Consider the following 18,587-nt stretch of genomic DNA (forward strand, 5'->3'; position numbering starts at 1 on the left):
CGAGTCACCTTCCACCCTGCCGCCAGGTATCCCTGTCACCCAGTACCTGAGTACTATGGGGAGGAGAGCATGCCATTGTGTGTGTGTGGGGGGGGGGGGAGATGCTTGTAATCCCAGCGCTGGAGAGGTGAAGGAGGAAGAACCATCAGCTAGGGTGGTGTTGGCTATAAAAGCTAGCCTGAGGTACATGAGATGCTGTCTGGAGCAAGCAGCAAGGCTGGTCATGACGGCTAGGAAGGATCCCCCTATCATGGAGGAGGTCCCAGAGAGCAAGATACAGCGTTTCCCCAGACCCCAGCCTCATTATCTTTTTGTTCTAATTTGCTTCCTATGGCTATGACAAAACACTAACCAAAAGCAACTTGGGAAGAAAGGGGTTTATTTCATCTTACACTTCCAGGTCCAGTCGCTGAGGGAAGTTGGGGCAGGGACTGAAGTAAAGAAGACTATCGTAGCTTACTTATTTGCTCTGTAGGTTTGTTTTGCTTGCTTGCTTAACCCAGGACCTATGCCTATGGGTAGCACAACCCAACATCAATCATTAATCACTTTATAGTGGCCTAGAGGCAATTCCTTAATTGAGGTTCCCTCTTCCCAAGTAACTCATTTGTGCCAAGTTGACAAAACTAATGAGAACATCCCTCAATTCCTCATAATAGTCCTTCTGTGGACCTTTGTCACCACATTCGCTAATGGTGTTGTTATGACAGCATGTAGATTCATGGACACACATCCCACCCTGTCCCCATTGTCGTCTCTGCGGCCTCAAACCTCTCCCATCCCAGGTTAAATGACTTGGATAACAGCTAGCCACGCCCTGGACCTAGGACTACCTGCTCTGTGTCCCTTTGCCCCTTGGGAGTCTGGTTGTTCTCCAAGACAGCGGCACCTCTACCAGTAGTCGCTGGGCCAGAGAGGCCCCTTCCCTCATTCCCAGGGGAGTCAGCCAGCAGCAGAAGCCCCCAAATGACAACCAAGTGGGCATCACCAGGCCACTTTCACTCTCCAGCCAACAGTGATCAAGCCTTGGCTCAGGAGGCAGTGGCTAGAGGCCCAGGAAAACATTGGCCACAGAAGCTATCTAAGATGTTTTCAGGCAGTGTGTGTCCTCAAGAGAGGAAAGGAGCATTTGTGGGCCGGGGTGTGGGAGGTAGACTCAGGTTCCCAAAGCTGCATCTGGGAGTCCTTGTGCCCTGCTCCTAGCTGAAATTCAACAGGCCACAGCAATGCCTTCAGGCTTAAAGCCATTGGTTTTTCTCACTTGGCCAACCTCACTGGGGAAGGTGCCATCGTGGGGAGCTCTAGACAGAGCAGCCAGGTGTACCAGGCCTTGAGCTGCCTGCTCGAGGAATGGTAGAGCTGTATGTAGCTACCCATCTCGTACCTGAGCCAGGGCTGGACACAGGCAAGTTCCTCTCATGGCACAGCGGGAGGGAACCTTATACTCAGGACGTGACATGTCTCCTGTGGCAACCTCTCTTACAGACTAGGATGGAGACTCGTGTGCAAGGTCAGCTGTGCAGGCATCTCTCCTATTTCCTCAGCTTCGGTCAGCCTCTTTACCAACCCAGAGGTCCCAGGGAGTCCGCTCAGCTGAGTGGGTCACAGTCTTCATGAAACCCTTTGCCAGGGCTCTAAGCCAGTGAGGCAGAATGGAGTGTGGGAAACAGAATAAGGATATGCTGGAGGGACAGTTAGGAATGGGACTGGGACCAGGGTGGCAAGCTGAACCCAGCTGATAGAGGCTACAGGATTCGTGCATCAGATGGTAGGAGTGTAGGTGGGTCAGCATGTCCTGTGGTAAGACAAGCTCTTTGGGACCCAAGGCCTGCCAAGTTGTGGGTCCAACAGAGAGACTTCACCGATCCCAGCTGTCTGCAGCCTCAGCCATACCACAGAGAAAAGGCTGGGCTGCCGCCTCCCCCTTCTCCCCAGACCCTGTTCCAGGCCCCAGCTGCCTTCCTGGCTGGCTGCTAGCCCTGGCTCTCACCCCAAAGGGAGCCACTGGTAAACAGGAAATGCTTCCCCATGCGATGCCTGCTCTGGGCGCCGTCAACAGCCCACAGGCTGAGAGATCCAAGCAGCCGGTTGGCTGTTCCCACCAGCTGCAGGAAAGGGGGTGGACATGGGACCCTAAGCACTATGGGTCTGACTGCTGGGAAGATGTCACTGGGCAGGGACCCACAGGTGCCCAGAAGCTGAACCCCACCAGCACCTACCATGATGCAGACACTGACTCTGACTTCTGTCCGTCTTCCCAGAGACTGTCTGAAAGCTGCCCCCAAGTCCCAGAAAGGTGACTCCCCCAGCATCGACTACACAGAGCTGCTGCAGCACTTTGAAAAAGTCCAGAAACAGCACCTGGAAGTAAGACACCAGCGCAGTGGGCGAGGGGATCCCCTGGACCGCAGAGTTGTCCTCTGATGTGCCTAGCATGGAAAGGGCCCTAGTGGCCTAAGAAGCACTCAGGGTCTCTAAGCTGAGGCCACAAGGAGCCTGAGAACCTGCCTCCAGCAGGGCTGGACCCAACCACCATCAGGGCAGGGAGGGAGGACAGTATTGGCTCTGTAAGCCCAGCTCCTCCCAGCAGAGCACCTGGACCCCAGCACTGTCAGCTACACTCTGGCCTGGGACCGATGGATTCTCTCCTGAATCGGGACTACAGCCTCAGAATCCAGAAGCAGCTCTTTCCAATCTCTGTCTGTGAGAAGAGCTTGACCTTGGCCCCAGAGCACTGGCATGGTGTGTATGCATATGTACATCTGTGTGGAAGTGCACACAGGCCAACACAAAGACCTCTACAGAATGATGTCCATCCCTACCCCAATAAAGAAATCACAGAATCCTTAACCAAGCCTGCCTGCTCCTTCTCTGCTAGCACCTTATGCCTAGCCTGATGCTGCAGCTGCCCTGGGGCCTCACCTATCCTGGAAAGCCAGCTTCATTCTAAGCCCTGATGGGAATATGAGTCCAGGGACCAATTCTTCCCAGGACCAGCACCTTCCTCCTGGCCTTACTCTCAATCCTTAGTCCTTTCTGAGTCCCTGTGCAATGTGGACGTCCCCATAAGCAAGAATGGCACAGCAGGACACTGCAGAGCAGTGAGCAGTGGGAGGAAATCAAAGATAGATGCCCCAATCTTTGACTTAGCTCAAAGAATCTCTGCATCTGTCACCTGGCTTTGGGTTCTGGTAAACCCCTAATTGCCTATTGCAGCCCTTTAGTTGCCAGGAGCTTGTGCCTGCTTTCCCCTGGAGCCCTAACTATGTGTGCCCCATGAGAGTAGGTTCACCTGGAGTCTCCTGGACGACAGCAGTACTTGCCCTTCCATGCGCACACGCGTGCATCCCCACACACTACACTGCAGGTTCAACACAGACCCCTACTCACAAGGAAGTTGGGCCGGGACACCATCACTATTTCCACCCCCAATCCAGGTGACACCGGCACTACTTAGAAAAGGAACTGAAGGACATTTGTGCAGGAGGGTTGGACTTTATGGATGGTCTGTGGTGGACAGCTCCAGTGTGGCCAGTTCCCGTTCCCCTCCGCGCGATGCTCGGTGCTATTCATCAGGCCGGGATGCACTAAGGACCGCATCCGCGGCGGGTTTCATCTTGGTCGAGCCCACGGCCTTGAAGGTGCAAACCCGGGGCCGCTCCCGCCGGAGGGTGGGGGGCTGGCCGGGCCCCGCCCCTGCGCCGCCCCGACCTGCGGCGGCGCCCGCTCCCGCCGGCCCCTCTTGCCCGACCAGTCTGGCAGCGCCAGAGCTCGGATTTCAAAGCCCTGGTTTCTGGCCGTGAATGGGTCCTCGCCCGCCCGGCCTTTCCCACAGCCCCCTCCTGTGCTCCCTCCCCGCGGCCCTCCCTCCGCCGCGCCCACGTGACACCCGAGCTTCGGCGGCTCGGATTACCGCCGCCGCCGCTCCAGTGCCCGCGCCGAGGCTGCTCCGCGAACTGCCCGCGCCGCGCCCCCAGCCCCACCGAGCCATGGCCCGCGCTGCCGGCCCACGGCCCGCAATCCCGGAGCGCGGCGCGGCCGGCCGCTGAGAGCCCGGCCCCGAGGCGGGGAGCCCCGGCGCGGCCTCGGAGCAGCGCCCGCGGCGGTCCGGCCCCTCCCCTGCACAGCTCCCCGCGCCCCTTGCGCGCCCTGCCGCCGCGCGCCCGGCCCCAGCATGGAGACGGCGGAGAAGGAGTGTGGCGCCCTGGGCGGGCTCTTCCAGGCCATCGTCAACGACATGAAGGTACCCCGGGCGAGCTCCGGGCACACGGGTCTCCTCAGAGGGATGCGTGGCGGGCAGTGGTGTCCTGCTATGGCCGTGCAGCGCGGGTGTGTGTGTGTGTGTGTGTGTTTCATCTGAGCCTGTCCTGCTGCGCCCACCTTGCGCCCAATGCCTGTCTGGGTCCAAAGGGTGGGAGTGAGTACTCGCAGGTTGGGGTGTCCATGAGGTCGCCCCGTAGGATCCCAACCCAAAGCTGAGCATCCGCAAGCACTCGGTAGCCCAGACCCCTAAACTATGAATTGGGTTTATCTTTAGGAGCGACCTTTAAGGCCCTTTAACAGATCCAAGGTCTCTCGGGCCTCCGCCCCCTTCCACCACAATGCCCCCACACACACATACCCTGATGCCCCGAAGCCCAGACAATGCTGTCACCGCCAAAGCAGGAAAAAAATAATAAAGCAAAGAACTGTTAACTCTTGCCCCGCCAGCCTCGGGCCTCCGAATGGATGCAGCCCCACCTACACACACACACACACACACACACACACACTCACACCAATAGCTCCAGCAAGCTCCATTACTCCAGTCCTCGGGTGGGGTCCTCCCTGCAGCCCAAGGGTAGGACTGAATCCACCTTGGGGAGGAGGAAGGCTGTGTGTTGGCTAAGCAACCTGGGGAGCGCTTTCAGCAACCCCCCCCCCCACTTCCTGACCACTCAAGGTCAGACTGAGCAGGTACCCCGTTCAGATGGGGAAACTGAGGCCTGCGAATGGCTCAAGGTCATAAGGAGACCATTGGATCCTGCTTCAGGACCTTAGCCCTTATTATCCATCTGGTAATTTACTGAATTTTCCCTCACCCCCAAAGAGGCCAGTGTTTGACCGGGCTGCTCCAAATTGACTAGTCAGGGAGAGCTTCATTGGCAAGGTGGGCGTCGAGTGCCAGTGTTCCTGCCCTGCACTGTACTCCTTGGTCTAGGGACACGATGGAAAACGGAAGAAGCTAGGCCCTGCACTGAGCCTTCCCACGTCCTTACCCAAGGCTCGCACTTAGCAAGAACAAACCAGAATCCTACTAGACCCTAGGGGCTGTGGAACCCATGTACAGGTACACCCTACCCAAGGGCTCCAGAAAAAAATGCTTAAGGAAAATGGTGCCTTGCAGAGAGGCAAGAAGTTGGGGTTCCCCTCCCGGTACTGCATCTGTCAGATACTTGCCCCCTAAAAAGAGGCCTGAAACCACACTGGCCCGGGACTTAGCAGTTAGCAGCACATCAGCGCCTTCCCATAGTTGTATACCTTCCCCTGGGGTTCCTCCCTCCCCACAACACACACACCCCTCAGCATCTTGGTACCAGCACCCCTCTGAAACTGTAACCCAGACCACCTCCCCTAGCTGGCACTCCTGGGCTGGCAGAGGGTGGGAGCCACCCGCACTGCCTCCCACTGCAAACACTGCAGCAAGCAGCCGCTTCTGCCCAGACGAGACAGCAGGATAATATCCTCCATTCCTGCCAGTTGCAAGGAATTCTGTTGAGACACAGGTCCAGTCTCAGCAAGGAGCTAAGTGACAAGATTTCTAGATGCATGGGGCCAAGATAGAAGAGACTTTACCAAGCGCCGTCAGATCACGTATACTGTTCCTCTATCAATGACATGCATGGATTAGGGACCCTGAAGGGACCAGCCACCTGCACTGATTGGCCGTCTCCATCAGTGGCCACCATCAAGAAGTTCAAGGGGACTCATTGCCTGGGGCAGCTGATTCCCAGTGAGTTCTCCAGGCCTCTCTCTGGAGCCACTAGAAGGCCCCAACCCTGTGCTGAGGGATGGCGTGGGAGGAAGGGTCCCCACTCAGATCTTCAACTACACGGACAGAGGAGGGTGGGTGTAAACCCAGGGGCTTGAGAGGGCCCTGGAGAGCCGGTTAGCTTACCCTGCCTCCTCTCTCTCAGGCCAGCTGAACCCAGAGACTTGATCTTGCCTGGGACCCTAGGCCTGGTCAACAGAGGAAATGGGGTCCCCATCCCATGCTATCCTGAACGTGGGTTCACCCTAATCCAGACTGAGGAGTGTCAGTCACACAGACACAGGCTCTGGCCACGGGGAAAGGCTCCTGACAGAGATCTGGGGCTTTTGCCCTCTTAAGCAGTTCTGGTTTGCCCACAGCAAGTGCTCCCTCCCCCACAGTCTACACACAGGCCCTGATTCTACAGCCGAAGAAACCTGGGGCTAGAGGTGCATACCCAGGGCTGCCCCCAAAAGCCTTTTCTGAGACTAGAGCGTGGGTTGCCCCAGACACACATCACATCCATACCAGTCTCAGCCTGACCTCACGAGCACCTCCCCTCTGCTCCAGAGCAGCGGCCATGCTTGTGGCAGACCTGGCGTCTCCCCCTTTCTCTCAGTCCCTGTCACCTCCCCACATAGAAGTGTATGTAGTTGCTCCTCGCCCCACTTCTCTGAAAACGGGGCCCCTTCATCCTGATATGTCAGCTATAGGGTCAGACCTTGACCCGGATCCCTAAGGCCTCAGAACAAATCAGCCAACCGCCCTGAGCCTCCAGTTCTCCCATCAGGAAAATGGGGCAATAACGAACTACATTCCAGGAGTCACTCACGAGGTGGTGAAAGATGCATGAGCCAGTGCTTGGCCCAGAACACCTGGCCAGCAGGTGCAGTTCCCGTGACTGTGACTGTGACGACACAGGGGCTTAGAGTCTGGGCCAGGTGAAGCGAACACTCTCCCTGGGGCACCTGTCATTCAGGCATAGGGGAATTAGGGGGTGGGGGGAAAAGAAGCCAGGCTCTTAAAGACTGGAGTGTGCAGATCTATCTTTGGAGAGTAAAATGGACTTGGCCTACCACTGGGGGAGTCCTTACTCTCTCGGACAACCAAGGGCTTGCTGGGGGGGGGGAGCTTTCCTGGGGGACCAGGAGAACTAACTTTGGACACCCTGCCCCCAGCAGTTTCTCACACTCTAGAGTGAGGTCTTAGCGGGCTTCCCTGCCAAGTAGCATTTAGGAGGTGTGAGGGTGCCCCATCTTGAAAAACCCCTAGAGGCCAGTGCCTGGGTTAGCTCCAGGGACAACCTCACGACCTGGTGGGTTTTATCCAGAGCTGTGTGGGTGGGGAGAGCCCACCCACAGCCTCATCTTCTTGTTCCAGCCTTGCTCCACTTCTCAAATATTTGCTTTCCCCCCAACACTGACTTGACTGGGCAGGAAGAGGGTGGTTTTGAGGGTCTATGAAGCAGCCCGCCCCCTTGCTGTCCCTGGAGACGCTGGCTAGACCTACCCTGGGGTCCCAGCCAAGCCCTCCCAGAAGCTGAGGTTCTTCTGTCCCTTTACCTTGGTACTGAGAAGCCTGCGTCCCAGTCAGCTCATGTGGGACAGGGACTAAGGCCTTTGCTAGCCCTGGGCTACCCTTCAAAGAGCAAGGTCTCCCTCAGGGTTCCCCCACCCCACCCCAGGCTAGGGCTGAACTTTCTCCAGGCCTGGCGGCCACGAAGGGAACACATTAGCCGGAAAAGCCCCTTAATCAGACTGGATAACTCAGTCATCAGGAACCCAACCTCCCTATTGGGAAACCCCCTCCTAATAGAGAGCCTCTGGCCAGGCTAGGATAAAGGCCACACTGTTCCCCTGGAGGGGAGAGGAGAGACTGGAAAAAGGTGGCTCTGTTGGCCGCACAAGGCCCCATTCAGCCTGGGGCCTAGTTGTCCCAGGCAAGCTGACCAGCCTGTGTAGCAGCCATGGCCTCCCTGGGTCTGTGAGCCACCAGTGCTGGCCAGAGATGACTGGCCTAACGGAAGCAGCTTCCGGGCCCCATTAGACCTTGTGTGGCATTAATTCTGCCAACCTCCACTTTCTACTACATGTGATAGGGCTTGAGTGCCCAGAGCCTTATGAGAAAGCCCCCCCCCCCCAGGAAACTATCTGCCATCCATTTTCTCCTCCATCTCCCCCAAGGGAGCATGGGTACCACCTGGTAACCAACTACCGACAGGTAAGGAAGACTTCATGTCATCCTTTGTCCTGGGCCCTCTCTTGCCCAATAGGGCTCAGGCTACCTCCTCTCTATGGGGACAGGGCCATCTCAGAAACTGCCCGGAGACTGGACAGTATGTGGGGAGCCCTGTAACGCCATCTCACAATTCCTTTCTTCCTCTCCCACCTCCTCACCGCAGAGCTCCTATCCCATCTGGGAGGACTTCAACTCCAAGGCTGCGAAGCTCCACTCTCAGCTGAGGTAAGGCTGCGTAGGGTTGTCCCTGTGCTGGGGAGGGATGGATGGGAGATGGCCTGGCACCCGGTGAGCACACACTCCACTGTGTATCTCCCCAGGACCACTGTGCTGGCTGCTGTGGCCTTCCTCGACGCCTTCCAGAAAGTAGCTGACATGGCCACCAACACCCGAGGTGGGGAGGGGGCGTGGTCAGAGGTGGGGGATGCGCCCGGTGGGCCGGGAGGCTGGAAAGGGCTATGGGCCATGGGAAGGAGACAGAACCAGAATGGAGACCTTGGCTTCTGCTGTGATGTCATGGGGCAGGTGAGCAGTGACAGGGATGAGACCGGGAGGTCACCCTCCTGCTGTGGGCAAACCCTTCAGTGGCAGTTAGAGATTCTGTGATTCCTCATCCGAGTGCCTTCTGCAAGTTATATGGGACAGGTGAATAGTCCTTGGGGACGTGCAAGGCCCCTTTTCCTCCCAATTCATCTAGCAAGCACCTAGGCTCCTGTACTTTTGAGTGATAAAAACACAACCCAAGCCTTATCCTCTGGAATCTACATATGCCTGGGTCTCAGTAGAGCCAATCGGAAACTTTGCTGGCTTTTCGTTGGGTGACTGGTCTTTGTCCCAGCTAAGAAAGAGGGAAGGCTCCAGGGCTGGCCACCAAGGCACCCAAAACCCACCAAAGGCTAGGATAGCCCCCATGTCCCCATGGCTACAGGATTGCTAGTGATGGGGGTGGGGCAGGGGCGGCCTTTGTGGAACAGCGCGCCCCCTAGTGGCCCGAGGCCGGGACTGCAGAAGTCCCCAGCCCGGCCGCTTCCCATGCAGCTTGCTTCCTTGCCAGGGGCCACGCGGGACATTGGCTCAGCGCTCACGCGCATGTGCATGCGCCACCGCAGCATCGAGACCAAGCTGCGGCAGTTCACCAAGTGAGTGGGCACAGCAGACCACAGGGGAGATCCTAGTCTAGAGAGGCCATCCTTGCCCTGACTCAGCCCTCTAGGCCTCACCCACAGCTTTCTCCCGCAGCGCGCTGCTGGAGAGCCTCATCAATCCACTGCAGGAGCGCATCGAAGACTGGAAGAAGTCAGCCAACCAACTGGACAAGGACCATGCGAAAGGTAGGGCGGGGCTTCGCGGGGGTGGGGTGTCCCGAACCTTCCCACCGGGACCCCTTACCATAGCTCCCCTCTTGCCCCTGCGCAGAGTATAAACGAGCCAGGCATGAAATCAAAAAGAAGTCATCTGACACGCTGAAGCTACAGAAGAAAGCGCGCAAAGGTAGAGCGCACAGCGCCCCACTGAGGCCCAGCCCCGCGGGCCCCATTCTGTAGCCCCAGCCACCCTATGAGGCACCCCCCCCCCCGAGCATCACCCAGGCCGGGGGGACCCTGTCCTCCATCACAGGACACTCCAACATGTCGGGTGGGACTGAGGGAGCACCCAGCACCCCAGACTGTGCAGGCTCCCACCCCTCCCCAGGAGTGGCTCATCCGGCTGTCTTTCACACATTCTTTCTTTCTCTGTCTCCTCTCCTCCTCCCACATCCGTCCTGTAGAGCTGCTTGGTAAGTCAAATGTCCGTCCCTCCAGCTGCTCCGTCCCTCCTTGTTGCATTTGTCTGCCTCCGTCCCCCACAACCCCCAGCTCAGGGCCATTGGAAAGAACCTCTCCAGTCCAAGAAGGAACAAGAAAGGCGGTTGGTCCACCAAGGGAGGGGCCTGGGGCATAAGAGTCCCAAACAACTGCTGGGTCAGTCTGCCAGGCCAGGAGGGGTTCGCTGGCTGGGCAGGGTGGGGGTCTCAGGCCCTGGCTGCCCAACTGCCACCCGGCCAGCCAGGTCCTTCCCTGTCACCAGCTCCGTCCCTGTCACCATCTCCACGTCCAGCTCTCACCTCTCTCTGTCTCTCTCACTGCTCCTGTGTGCTGCTGTTGCCGTCCTTGTGCATTGGTCCCCAAGCTGAGCTATGACCCATGCTGAGACACACTCCTCTTTGCTCCCTAGGCCCAGCCATAGCTCTCCTGACCCCTGCACCTCTTAGTGGCCTGGCCTGAAGCTGAGCAGAGCCCCCACCCTGCTGTCTGTCCTGCCTTCAGCCATTCCCCTCTCTCTGCCTCTTGAGGTCAGGGTTATCATGCTGGGGCAGTAATGACATCCTGAGTGATAGAGGTCTCCAGCTGGCCTCCCCACAGCCTAGCCTACCCCAGCTCCTGGGTGGCCGTGCAGTTTGGTGTTGCTATGTGTGTGTGTCTGTCTGTCTGTCTGTCTTCTCTGCCTGCTCTGGTGGGACCAGCCCCTCCACAAACCTTAGAGTCTGCTCCATGCTCCCTGGCTCCCTGGTCCCCAACCCCACAGCCAAGAACACTACCACAGGGGCCTAAGCCGTGGGTACAGCCAACCAGGCCGGCGTCCCCAGCGCGGCCTCTCTTCCCAACCCCTGCAGGGAAAGGAGACCTGCAGCCCCAGCTGGACAGTGCCCTGCAAGACGTCAACGACATGTACTTGCTGCTGGAAGAGACGGAGAAGCAGGCTGTGCGCCGTGCGCTGATCGAGGAGCGGGGCCGATTCTGCACCTTTATCACCTTCCTCCAGCCGGTGGTGGTGGGTCTCTTGATGATTTGGAGCCTCCCCTGGGGAGGGGCGGGGAAAAGACCCAGGATAGACCTCTTAACCCCCTGGGCAACTGGCCTGAAAAATCATACCTTGTGACACGCGGGCTGAATCCAGACGGACAGTTAGTTCCCTTAGCTGCACAGGCTCAGCCCGTGTCAGCATTGAATATCAGGGAAGGGGGAAAGAGGAGAGGCCTAAAAGGCCGGTTTGCTTCATCAGAGCGGGTGGGCAGGTGTAGGGACTTAGACACTGACCAGCTGCTTCCTCAGAACGGCGAGCTGACCATGCTGGGAGAGATCACTCACCTGCAGGGCATCATTGACGACCTGGTGGTGCTGACTGCGGATCCCCACAAACTGCCTCCCGCCAGTGAGCAGGTGCGGCCAGCCCTGACGTCAGGGGCCAAGACCGGGATCCGTGAAGAGATGGTCCTGCCCTCGTGTGGGCACGGGAGGAAAAAAAAAGAGGGGAGTTTTGTGGGGAGGCCCTTGTGGAAAGAAGACCAGATAGTATCCAAAAGCTCCTGTGGGATTTCTGGGAGCACCTGACCGATGAAATGCTCAGAACCCAATAGGACTCAGACCAACACAGATGGACAGACGCCAGGTCCCGGGGCTTAGCCCTTCCCAACATAGAACCCACCCCACCCCACACAAAGATGTACACACTGTACTGGGCAGCCCCTGCGGTTGGGTACTTCCTGTGTACCCCACACTCTGTAGCGCATCCCCTCAGGTCACCACACTGAGTTCTCTCAATGGCAGTCTAAGCTGGCTCCAGTTCACAGGAGAGAACACAACTCAGGAAGCTCCCGAGACAGTTTCAGTCCCTAATGTCATGGCCCCCCAGTGTCATGACATTCTCAGCCATGTGTCCCCAGAAGGACCTGTTTGACCCTTGTCTCCTGCCTGGAGCCAGTTGGGGCTCAGTAAGAAGCCCGAGTTAAAAGAAGGCTGAAGTTGGGTTCATTTCCTGAGGTGTAGTTCACCACTGGGGACGGACAGAGTGGAAGACGCAGTGGCCTAGCAGCTCTGCAGCATGGTGAGATGCTCCGCAGGTTAGGAGCTGCCTCTAGTGACCGTCCCCATGCTCTTCTCCAGGTGATCAAAGACCTGAAGGGCTCTGACTACAGCTGGTCCTACCAGACCCCACCCTCATCACCCAGCAGCTCCAACTCCCGGAAGTCCAGCATGTGCAGGTGGGTGTCAGGCTCTCTCGAAGGGGATCCCAGGAGGGTGGGGGAGTCCCAGCAAAGCTGTGGAGGTGGTTGGTTCAGCGCCCCAGAACTCACACAGCATCTAAGCATCCAAGGACTGCTCACATATAGGAGATATGGGTGCACACGCTGGTTGGCAGGAGAGGAGGGTAGCAGCTTCATTGATGGCGCATCATTGTGTGCCCGGCGCCAAGGTTTTTTTTCTACAGTGAATCTTGGCACCGTTGTGTCAGGAGGGGAACCAAGACACTTGAGTCGTGATTTAACGGTGGGTCTTGGCCAGGCCTGGGACAATAGGGTCTTCAAATAAGAACGTGAGGTCAACCTGGGCACAGCGATGCACGCCAGTAATTTTAGCACTGGGAAAGTAGAAGCAGGAGGATCAAGGGTTCAAAGCCAGCCTGGGCTGCTTTCTAAGACCCTGTCTCAAAAAATACACTTTTAAAAGCTAGGTGGAGTGTCAGTCATGGTGGTGCATGCCCTTAATCCCAGCACTTGGAAGCAGAGACAGAAAGATCTCTGTGAGTTCAAGGGTAGCCTAGTCTTATCTATAGAGTGAGTTCCAGGACAGCCAGGGCTATANAGAGAAACCCTGTCTCGAGAAAAAAAAAAAAAATTGGAGGAGGGAAGGAGGGTGAGAAGAAAGGAGGGAGAGAGGGAGAAAAGAAGGCAGGTGGGGTACACATGTCTGAAATCCCATCCTCTGGTGGGTTGGAGGGAGCAGAATTCAAGGTCATCCACAATTATATATGGAGTTGGAGACCGGCCAAGACTGTATGAGACCCCGCCTTAACAAATAAAACTAAAAAGGAGCCTAAGATCAAGAAGTGGTGTGGTGGTTTCTTGGAATAAGTGTTTGGGCTTCATGGTAAGGGACACTCCAGCCTGTGCTTATCTCAAATTGATCCCAGGCAGTTGCCACAGGCGTCAGCACTTGCAGAGTCTCACCGAGTCTTACCGGGGAGAGGGTAGGAGTCTTGTCCGTCCATCAATCTGGCCCTGGGGTTGGATTTGAAGGAGAGGGTCATGGTTCCAGGGACCTCAGGTAGGGAGAGCCATGAACTCAGAGCAGCTTACAGATTAGGGAGGCCCTGTCCCAGGTACCCTTCTTCCCAGAATTTTCTCTGTCTGGGCACTGGGAGCTAGAGAGAAGCTGGACCCGGTGATCAGTGTATCGCACAAGGAGAGGTGAACCCATAACCTCTGGGGCATCTTCAGACCTTGTGAGGCAATGGTTGCCAGGAGGAATGGGATTATAAAGGAGATGTTTAGGGGTGGGGCTTGGGAGACCCAAGGGGAATGCCCAGGAGAGTGCTAGCCACAGGTGAAATGCTGGGCCAAGGCTGAGCCCTAGAAAGCCACACTTCTGAAGGAGGGACAAGGTGACGGTGGGGTAGGACCCACCTGGCAAACAACAGCCACTCCCAGACCGTTATCTCAGCATGTGCCAGGTACCCAACTGTGACCAGCCAGCCAGCAGCAGACTGCGAGGAGGAGGAGGCGGTTTAGAAGCTACCAGGCTTCTCAGTTGTCAATGCCTGGTGACTCAGCTTGCCCATCACCAGCCTAAGAACAACCAGTCTAATGATGTTGTGGGAGGCAGAGGTACACCCTGCCTCCGTCTGAGTGTACCCACTTTGGGTATACCCCGGCAGGGACTCCCCAGCACTGAGACATGCCATGCCATGCCATGCCAGAACTCCTCAGTCGTGCCGGGGCCTCGGGACCTCATAGTCTGACACTATCTTTCCCTCCCTTCGCTCCTCATCTCTTACCCTCCCTCCTCTGTCACCCTCCCCTCTCTGTATACACCTCTGTGTCTTCCTGTCTGGCTGCTGTGCCCTCCCCCTTCACCCCCCTCAGTGCCCCCAGCAGCAGTGGCAGTGCCAAGGGTGGCGGAGCCCCGTGGCCTGGGGGTGCCCAAACATACTCACCCAGTTCCACCTGTCGCTACCGCAGCCTGGCACAGCCAGCCACCACCCGCCTCTCCAGTGTCTCCTCCCACGACTCTGGCTTCGTCTCCCAGGACCCCACCTACTCCAAGCCCCCTTCGCCCATGCCTTCAGACATCACCAGCCAGGTGAGCGAACATGGGAAGGACCGGGGGGGGGGGGGCGGGGAGCAGGAGCCTCAGGCTGACCTCGGGCCCTCCTTGAGAGGGGAAGCAGTTAGCTCATGGAGACTGGCCACATGGCCTTCCTGCTTTTCCACGGTTCTATGATAGATCTCCAACTCCATGCTTAAACATGTATCCCTGGGTTTCAGAGGAGTCTTGTTGGTTTATCCAAAATCCAGGGCATGGTACAAACTAGACAAACGTCCTGTCACTGAGCTACCCCCACCCCAGCCTTAGCTTTCTGCGGTAGCTTTATTACATTATGGGGTGGGGGATGTTTTGTATGCACTACACACATACCTGATGTCTGAGGAGGCCAAAAGAAGGCACTAGAGCTCCCAAACTGGAGTTACAGTCGCGAGCTGCCATGTGGGTGCTGGGAAGTGAACCAGGGTCCTCTTAACCACTGAGCCATCTTTGTGGCTCCTGTGCCTATGATATTTTTGAGTCAGGGTTTTTGTTTGCCCAGATTGGGGTGTGTGTCTGTCTGTCTGTGTGTGTATAAGTGCACATATCTGCAGATATATGTGGAGACCAGAGGCCAACCTTGGATATTATTCCTTAGTAACTATCTACCTTGTTTTTTTAAGATAGGGTCTCACTGGCCTGCAACAAGTAGACTAGGCTGGCTGGCTCCACATAGCTGTGCTTCCCCAATGCTGGGTTACAAGCATGCACGCATAGCCTTGCTTGGCTTTTTTTTTTTTTTTAATGTTTATTTTTATTATTTTAAGTTGTGGGTAGGCTCCTGTGTCTGCACATGGGTATGTGCATAGTGCAGGCGCCCTTGGCGGTCAGAGGCATTGTAGATTCTCCAGCCGCAGTTACAGCCAGCTGTGAGCTCCCTGATGTGGGTGCTGGAAACCAAACTCGGGCCCTCTGGAAAAGCAGTAAGTGGTACTCCTAACCACTGAGCCATCTCTCCAGCCCATGGCTTGGCCCTTCCATATGGGTTCTAGGGTTCTCACTCTTGTAAAGCAGGCCCTTTGCCGAGAGAGCCATCTCTCAGTGCCCAGTTATTACCTCCACTTTCGTTCCTTCTGTTCTCCTGCTGGGGTTATAATTAAAAGAATGTCATGTCGTCTTCTGTCTCTCTGTGTCTCTTTCTTTTCTTTTCTTTTCTTTTTTTCTTTTCTTTTTTTACTACTACCCAAGAGGGACTAAAGCTCTTTTGTTCAATTGATTCTTTAACATTTTTTAATGATTTATTTATTTTTATTTTATGCACATGGGTGTTCTGCCTGCTTGTATGCATGCGTGAGCGTGTCAGATCCCCTGGAACTGGAGTTACAGACAGTTGTGAGCTGCCATGTGGGTGCTGGGAATTGAACCCCTGTCATTTGGAAGAGCAGACAGTACTCATAAACACTGAGCCAATTCTTGCAGCCTCAACATTTTTTTTTTTTTTTAAAACCAGGGGCAAGTTTTCCCTGTGTATTACAGACTGACCGCAAACTAGCAACACTCCCTGCTTCATTCTACCAAGGGCTAGGATTCTGAGGGGTGTACCTCCACATCTGGCTCATTTCATTTTATGCTTGTAGGAAAGTTGCAAAAAGAATTCAGAGTCCCCAGGTACCCCGCCCACACTCTTACCTTAAAGTTAACGTCTTATGTAACCACCAAACTATTTTTTGTTTATTTTTACCTCCTAGTTTTTGGGGTTTTTTTTGGGGGGGGGGAGTCCTTTTTTTTTTAAGAGTGTCTCACTATGTTACTCAGACTGACCCCAAACACTCAAACTTCATGCCTCTGCCTTTTTTTTTTTTTTTCCCCCCGAGACAGGGTTTCTCTCTATAACACTGGCTGTCCTGGAACTCACTTTGTAGACCAGGCTGGCCTCGAACTCAGAAATCCGCCTGCGTCTGCCTCCCAAGTGCTGGGATTAAAGGCCACCACGCCCGGCTGCCTCTGCCTTCTTAATGCTGTGATTATAGATGTGAGCCACCACACCCCTTAAATACAACCGTGAAGTTACTTTTTCTGGTGCTAAGAATAGAACCCAAGGCCTTATGCATGCTAGGCAAGCAGGCTACCACTGAGCTGACCCTCGAGCCCCCAATGTTCGGGACCAGGGAAACCAAACTGATCTATAGTATCACAAACTCTACAGTATTTAGTTTTGTTTTGGCTGCCCCACCCCCACCCATTTAGCTAGTTTTCTCTAACTGTCCTTTTATCTGAGCCCTTCTCCCGTTTGTTTACATAGACGATTATTTACTATGCCATAGTGGACTCATAAATTGTTCTTTGACTCTATGGGTTAAAATCCATTACCACAGAGTCTCAAGAATCTTTTAATTAATACATACTACCCATCCATACAGAGAAGTAAATGTATCGCAACAGTGTATCTGAATAAGTCTGCAAATTGAACACACTGGCTCAGCCAGTACCAAAAACAAGACACAACTTGACCCCAAAATCCCCGAGTTCCTTCATTGCTGTTCCCACTCCAAGTGTAATTGCTGGTTATAGTGCGCGCGCGCGTGTGTGTGTGTGTGTGTGTGTGTGTGTGTGTGTGTGTGTGTGAGAGAGAGAGAGAGAGAGTGTGTGTGTGTAAATATATGCATATATAATTTTATTTTTTTAAGATTTATTTATTTATTATATATAAGACACTGTAGCTGTCTTCAGACACTCCAGAAAAGGGTGTTAGATCTCATTACAGATGGTTATGAGCCACCATGTGGTTGCTGGGAATTGAACTCAGGACCTCTGGAAGAGCAGTCAGTGCTCTTAACCGCTGAGCCATCTCTCCAGCCCCATATATAACTTTATAACTTACTAGGCTGGGAGTATAGTTTATTTGTCAAGCACTTACCCAGCATGCATGAAGCCTTAGGTTTAATCCCAGTACCACAAAGGTGTTCCATATATGATTTATGTGAAATCATAGAGTATGTTTCTTGTGTATGACTTCTGCTTTCCGCATGTTTAAAACAGAGGAGATTCATCTGTTTTACATGAATGAAACAGGTATCATTTTCATCGATGTATAACATTCCATTGAATTAGTGTGTAATTTATTTTGGTATTCTGTGTTTTGGGGACATTTAGATAGTTCCCTGGTTTTCTAGATTCACTTTTGTTGCTGTGATAAAATATCCTAACAGAAAGCAGCTTAGAAGGGAAGAGGGTTTACTCATTTTATAATCCAGATTCTAGCCCATCTCTCTGGGGAAGCCAGGGTAGGAACTTCAAACAGCTAATCATACTGACACTCAAGAGGAGAGAGAAATGGATGGATCCATGCTTGTTTGCTGGTCTCAGCTTGATTTCTCCACTCTTATACGGAATAGGACCCCCGCCTAGGAAATGGTGCCACCCTCAGTGGGCTGGACCAGTTAACTCATGTCAACCCCAACAGACATGCACACAGGTCCATCCAATGCAGACAGTTTCTTATTAAGACTCCCTTCTCAAGTGGTGCTACACTGTGTCAAGTTGACAAAGCCAACAGTTGCACTTATCTAGGGACCTTGGCTACTGTAGAGTCCCAAGAGTCTTTTTTTTTTTTAAAGATGTATTTATTTTATGTATGCCAGTACACTGTCACTCTCTCCAGACACACCAGAGGAGGGCATTGGATCCTATTACAGATGGTTGTGAGCCACCATGTGTCCTGGGAATTGAACTCAGGACCTCTGGAAGAGCAGTCAGTGCTCTTAACCACTGAGCCATCTCTCCAGCCCACGCCCCAAGATTTTTATCAACAGGGTTATGACAGTTGATGTCCATGCTGTGCCCATACCAGCCCTGGTATTTTATAGCTTTTCCACTTTAACCGTTTTTGAGAGGTATATAACAGTAGCATTCGAATGTTCCTTAGGACATGGTAGAAGTTTTTTCGTACTTTCTTTTTTCTTTTGAGACAGGGTCTCACTATGTAGCCTTAGCTATCCTAGAACATACTCTGTACACCAAGCTGGACTCAAACTCAAGAGATCTGCCTGTCACCAGGCGTGGTGGCGCACGCCTTTAATCCCAGCACTCCGGAGGCAGAGGCAGGTGGATTTCAGAGTTCGAGGCCAGCCTGGTCTACAGAGTGAGTTCCAGGACAGCCAGGGCTATACAGAGAAACCCTGTCTCAAAAAACCAAGAGAGAGAGAGAGAGAGGGAAGAGAGAGAGGAGAGAGAGAGAGAGAGAGAGAGAGAGAGAGAGAGAGAGAGAGAGAGAGAGA

At 54.6% G+C, this 18,587-nt stretch overlaps 2 protein-coding genes across 6 annotated transcripts in view; both read left to right on the plus strand.

The window, feature by feature from the left end:
• The window catches only part of Vac14 (VAC14 component of PIKFYVE complex), a 99,388-nt gene extending 96,538 nt beyond the window's left edge, over positions 1–2,850 (plus strand). Inside the window, exon 19 of the mRNA XM_021220264.2 lies at positions 2,262–2,850. Within this exon, the coding sequence (XP_021075923.1) occupies positions 2,262–2,424 (163 nt within the window). The 3' untranslated portion in view covers positions 2,425–2,850. The remainder of the gene's footprint in view (positions 1–2,261) is intronic.
• A 984-nt stretch (positions 2,851–3,834) lies between these two features.
• The window catches only part of Mtss2 (MTSS I-BAR domain containing 2), a 19,514-nt gene continuing 4,761 nt past the window's right edge, over positions 3,835–18,587 (plus strand). Inside the window, exons 1-11 of one of the 5 annotated variants that reach the window (XM_029532378.1) lie at positions 3,835–4,243; positions 8,412–8,473; positions 8,569–8,642; positions 9,303–9,387; positions 9,488–9,579; positions 9,665–9,739; positions 10,017–10,025; positions 10,902–11,059; positions 11,341–11,448; positions 12,172–12,269; positions 14,151–14,367. In XM_029532378.1, coding sequence (XP_029388238.1) covers positions 4,175–4,243; positions 8,412–8,473; positions 8,569–8,642; positions 9,303–9,387; positions 9,488–9,579; positions 9,665–9,739; positions 10,017–10,025; positions 10,902–11,059; positions 11,341–11,448; positions 12,172–12,269; positions 14,151–14,367 — 1,047 coding nt within the window. In that variant the 5' untranslated portion in view covers positions 3,835–4,174. The remainder of the gene's footprint in view (positions 4,244–8,411; positions 8,474–8,568; positions 8,643–9,302; positions 9,388–9,487; positions 9,580–9,664; positions 9,740–10,016; positions 10,026–10,901; positions 11,060–11,340; positions 11,449–12,171; positions 12,270–14,150; positions 14,368–18,587) is intronic. The other 4 variants (XM_021220336.2, XM_029532380.1, XM_029532379.1 and 1 more) reach the window with 4 other exon arrangements.

Source organism: Mus pahari, chromosome 20 (genome assembly GCF_900095145.1).
Source record: "Mus pahari chromosome 20, PAHARI_EIJ_v1.1, whole genome shotgun sequence".
Lineage (NCBI taxonomy): Eukaryota > Metazoa > Chordata > Mammalia > Rodentia > Muridae > Mus > Mus pahari.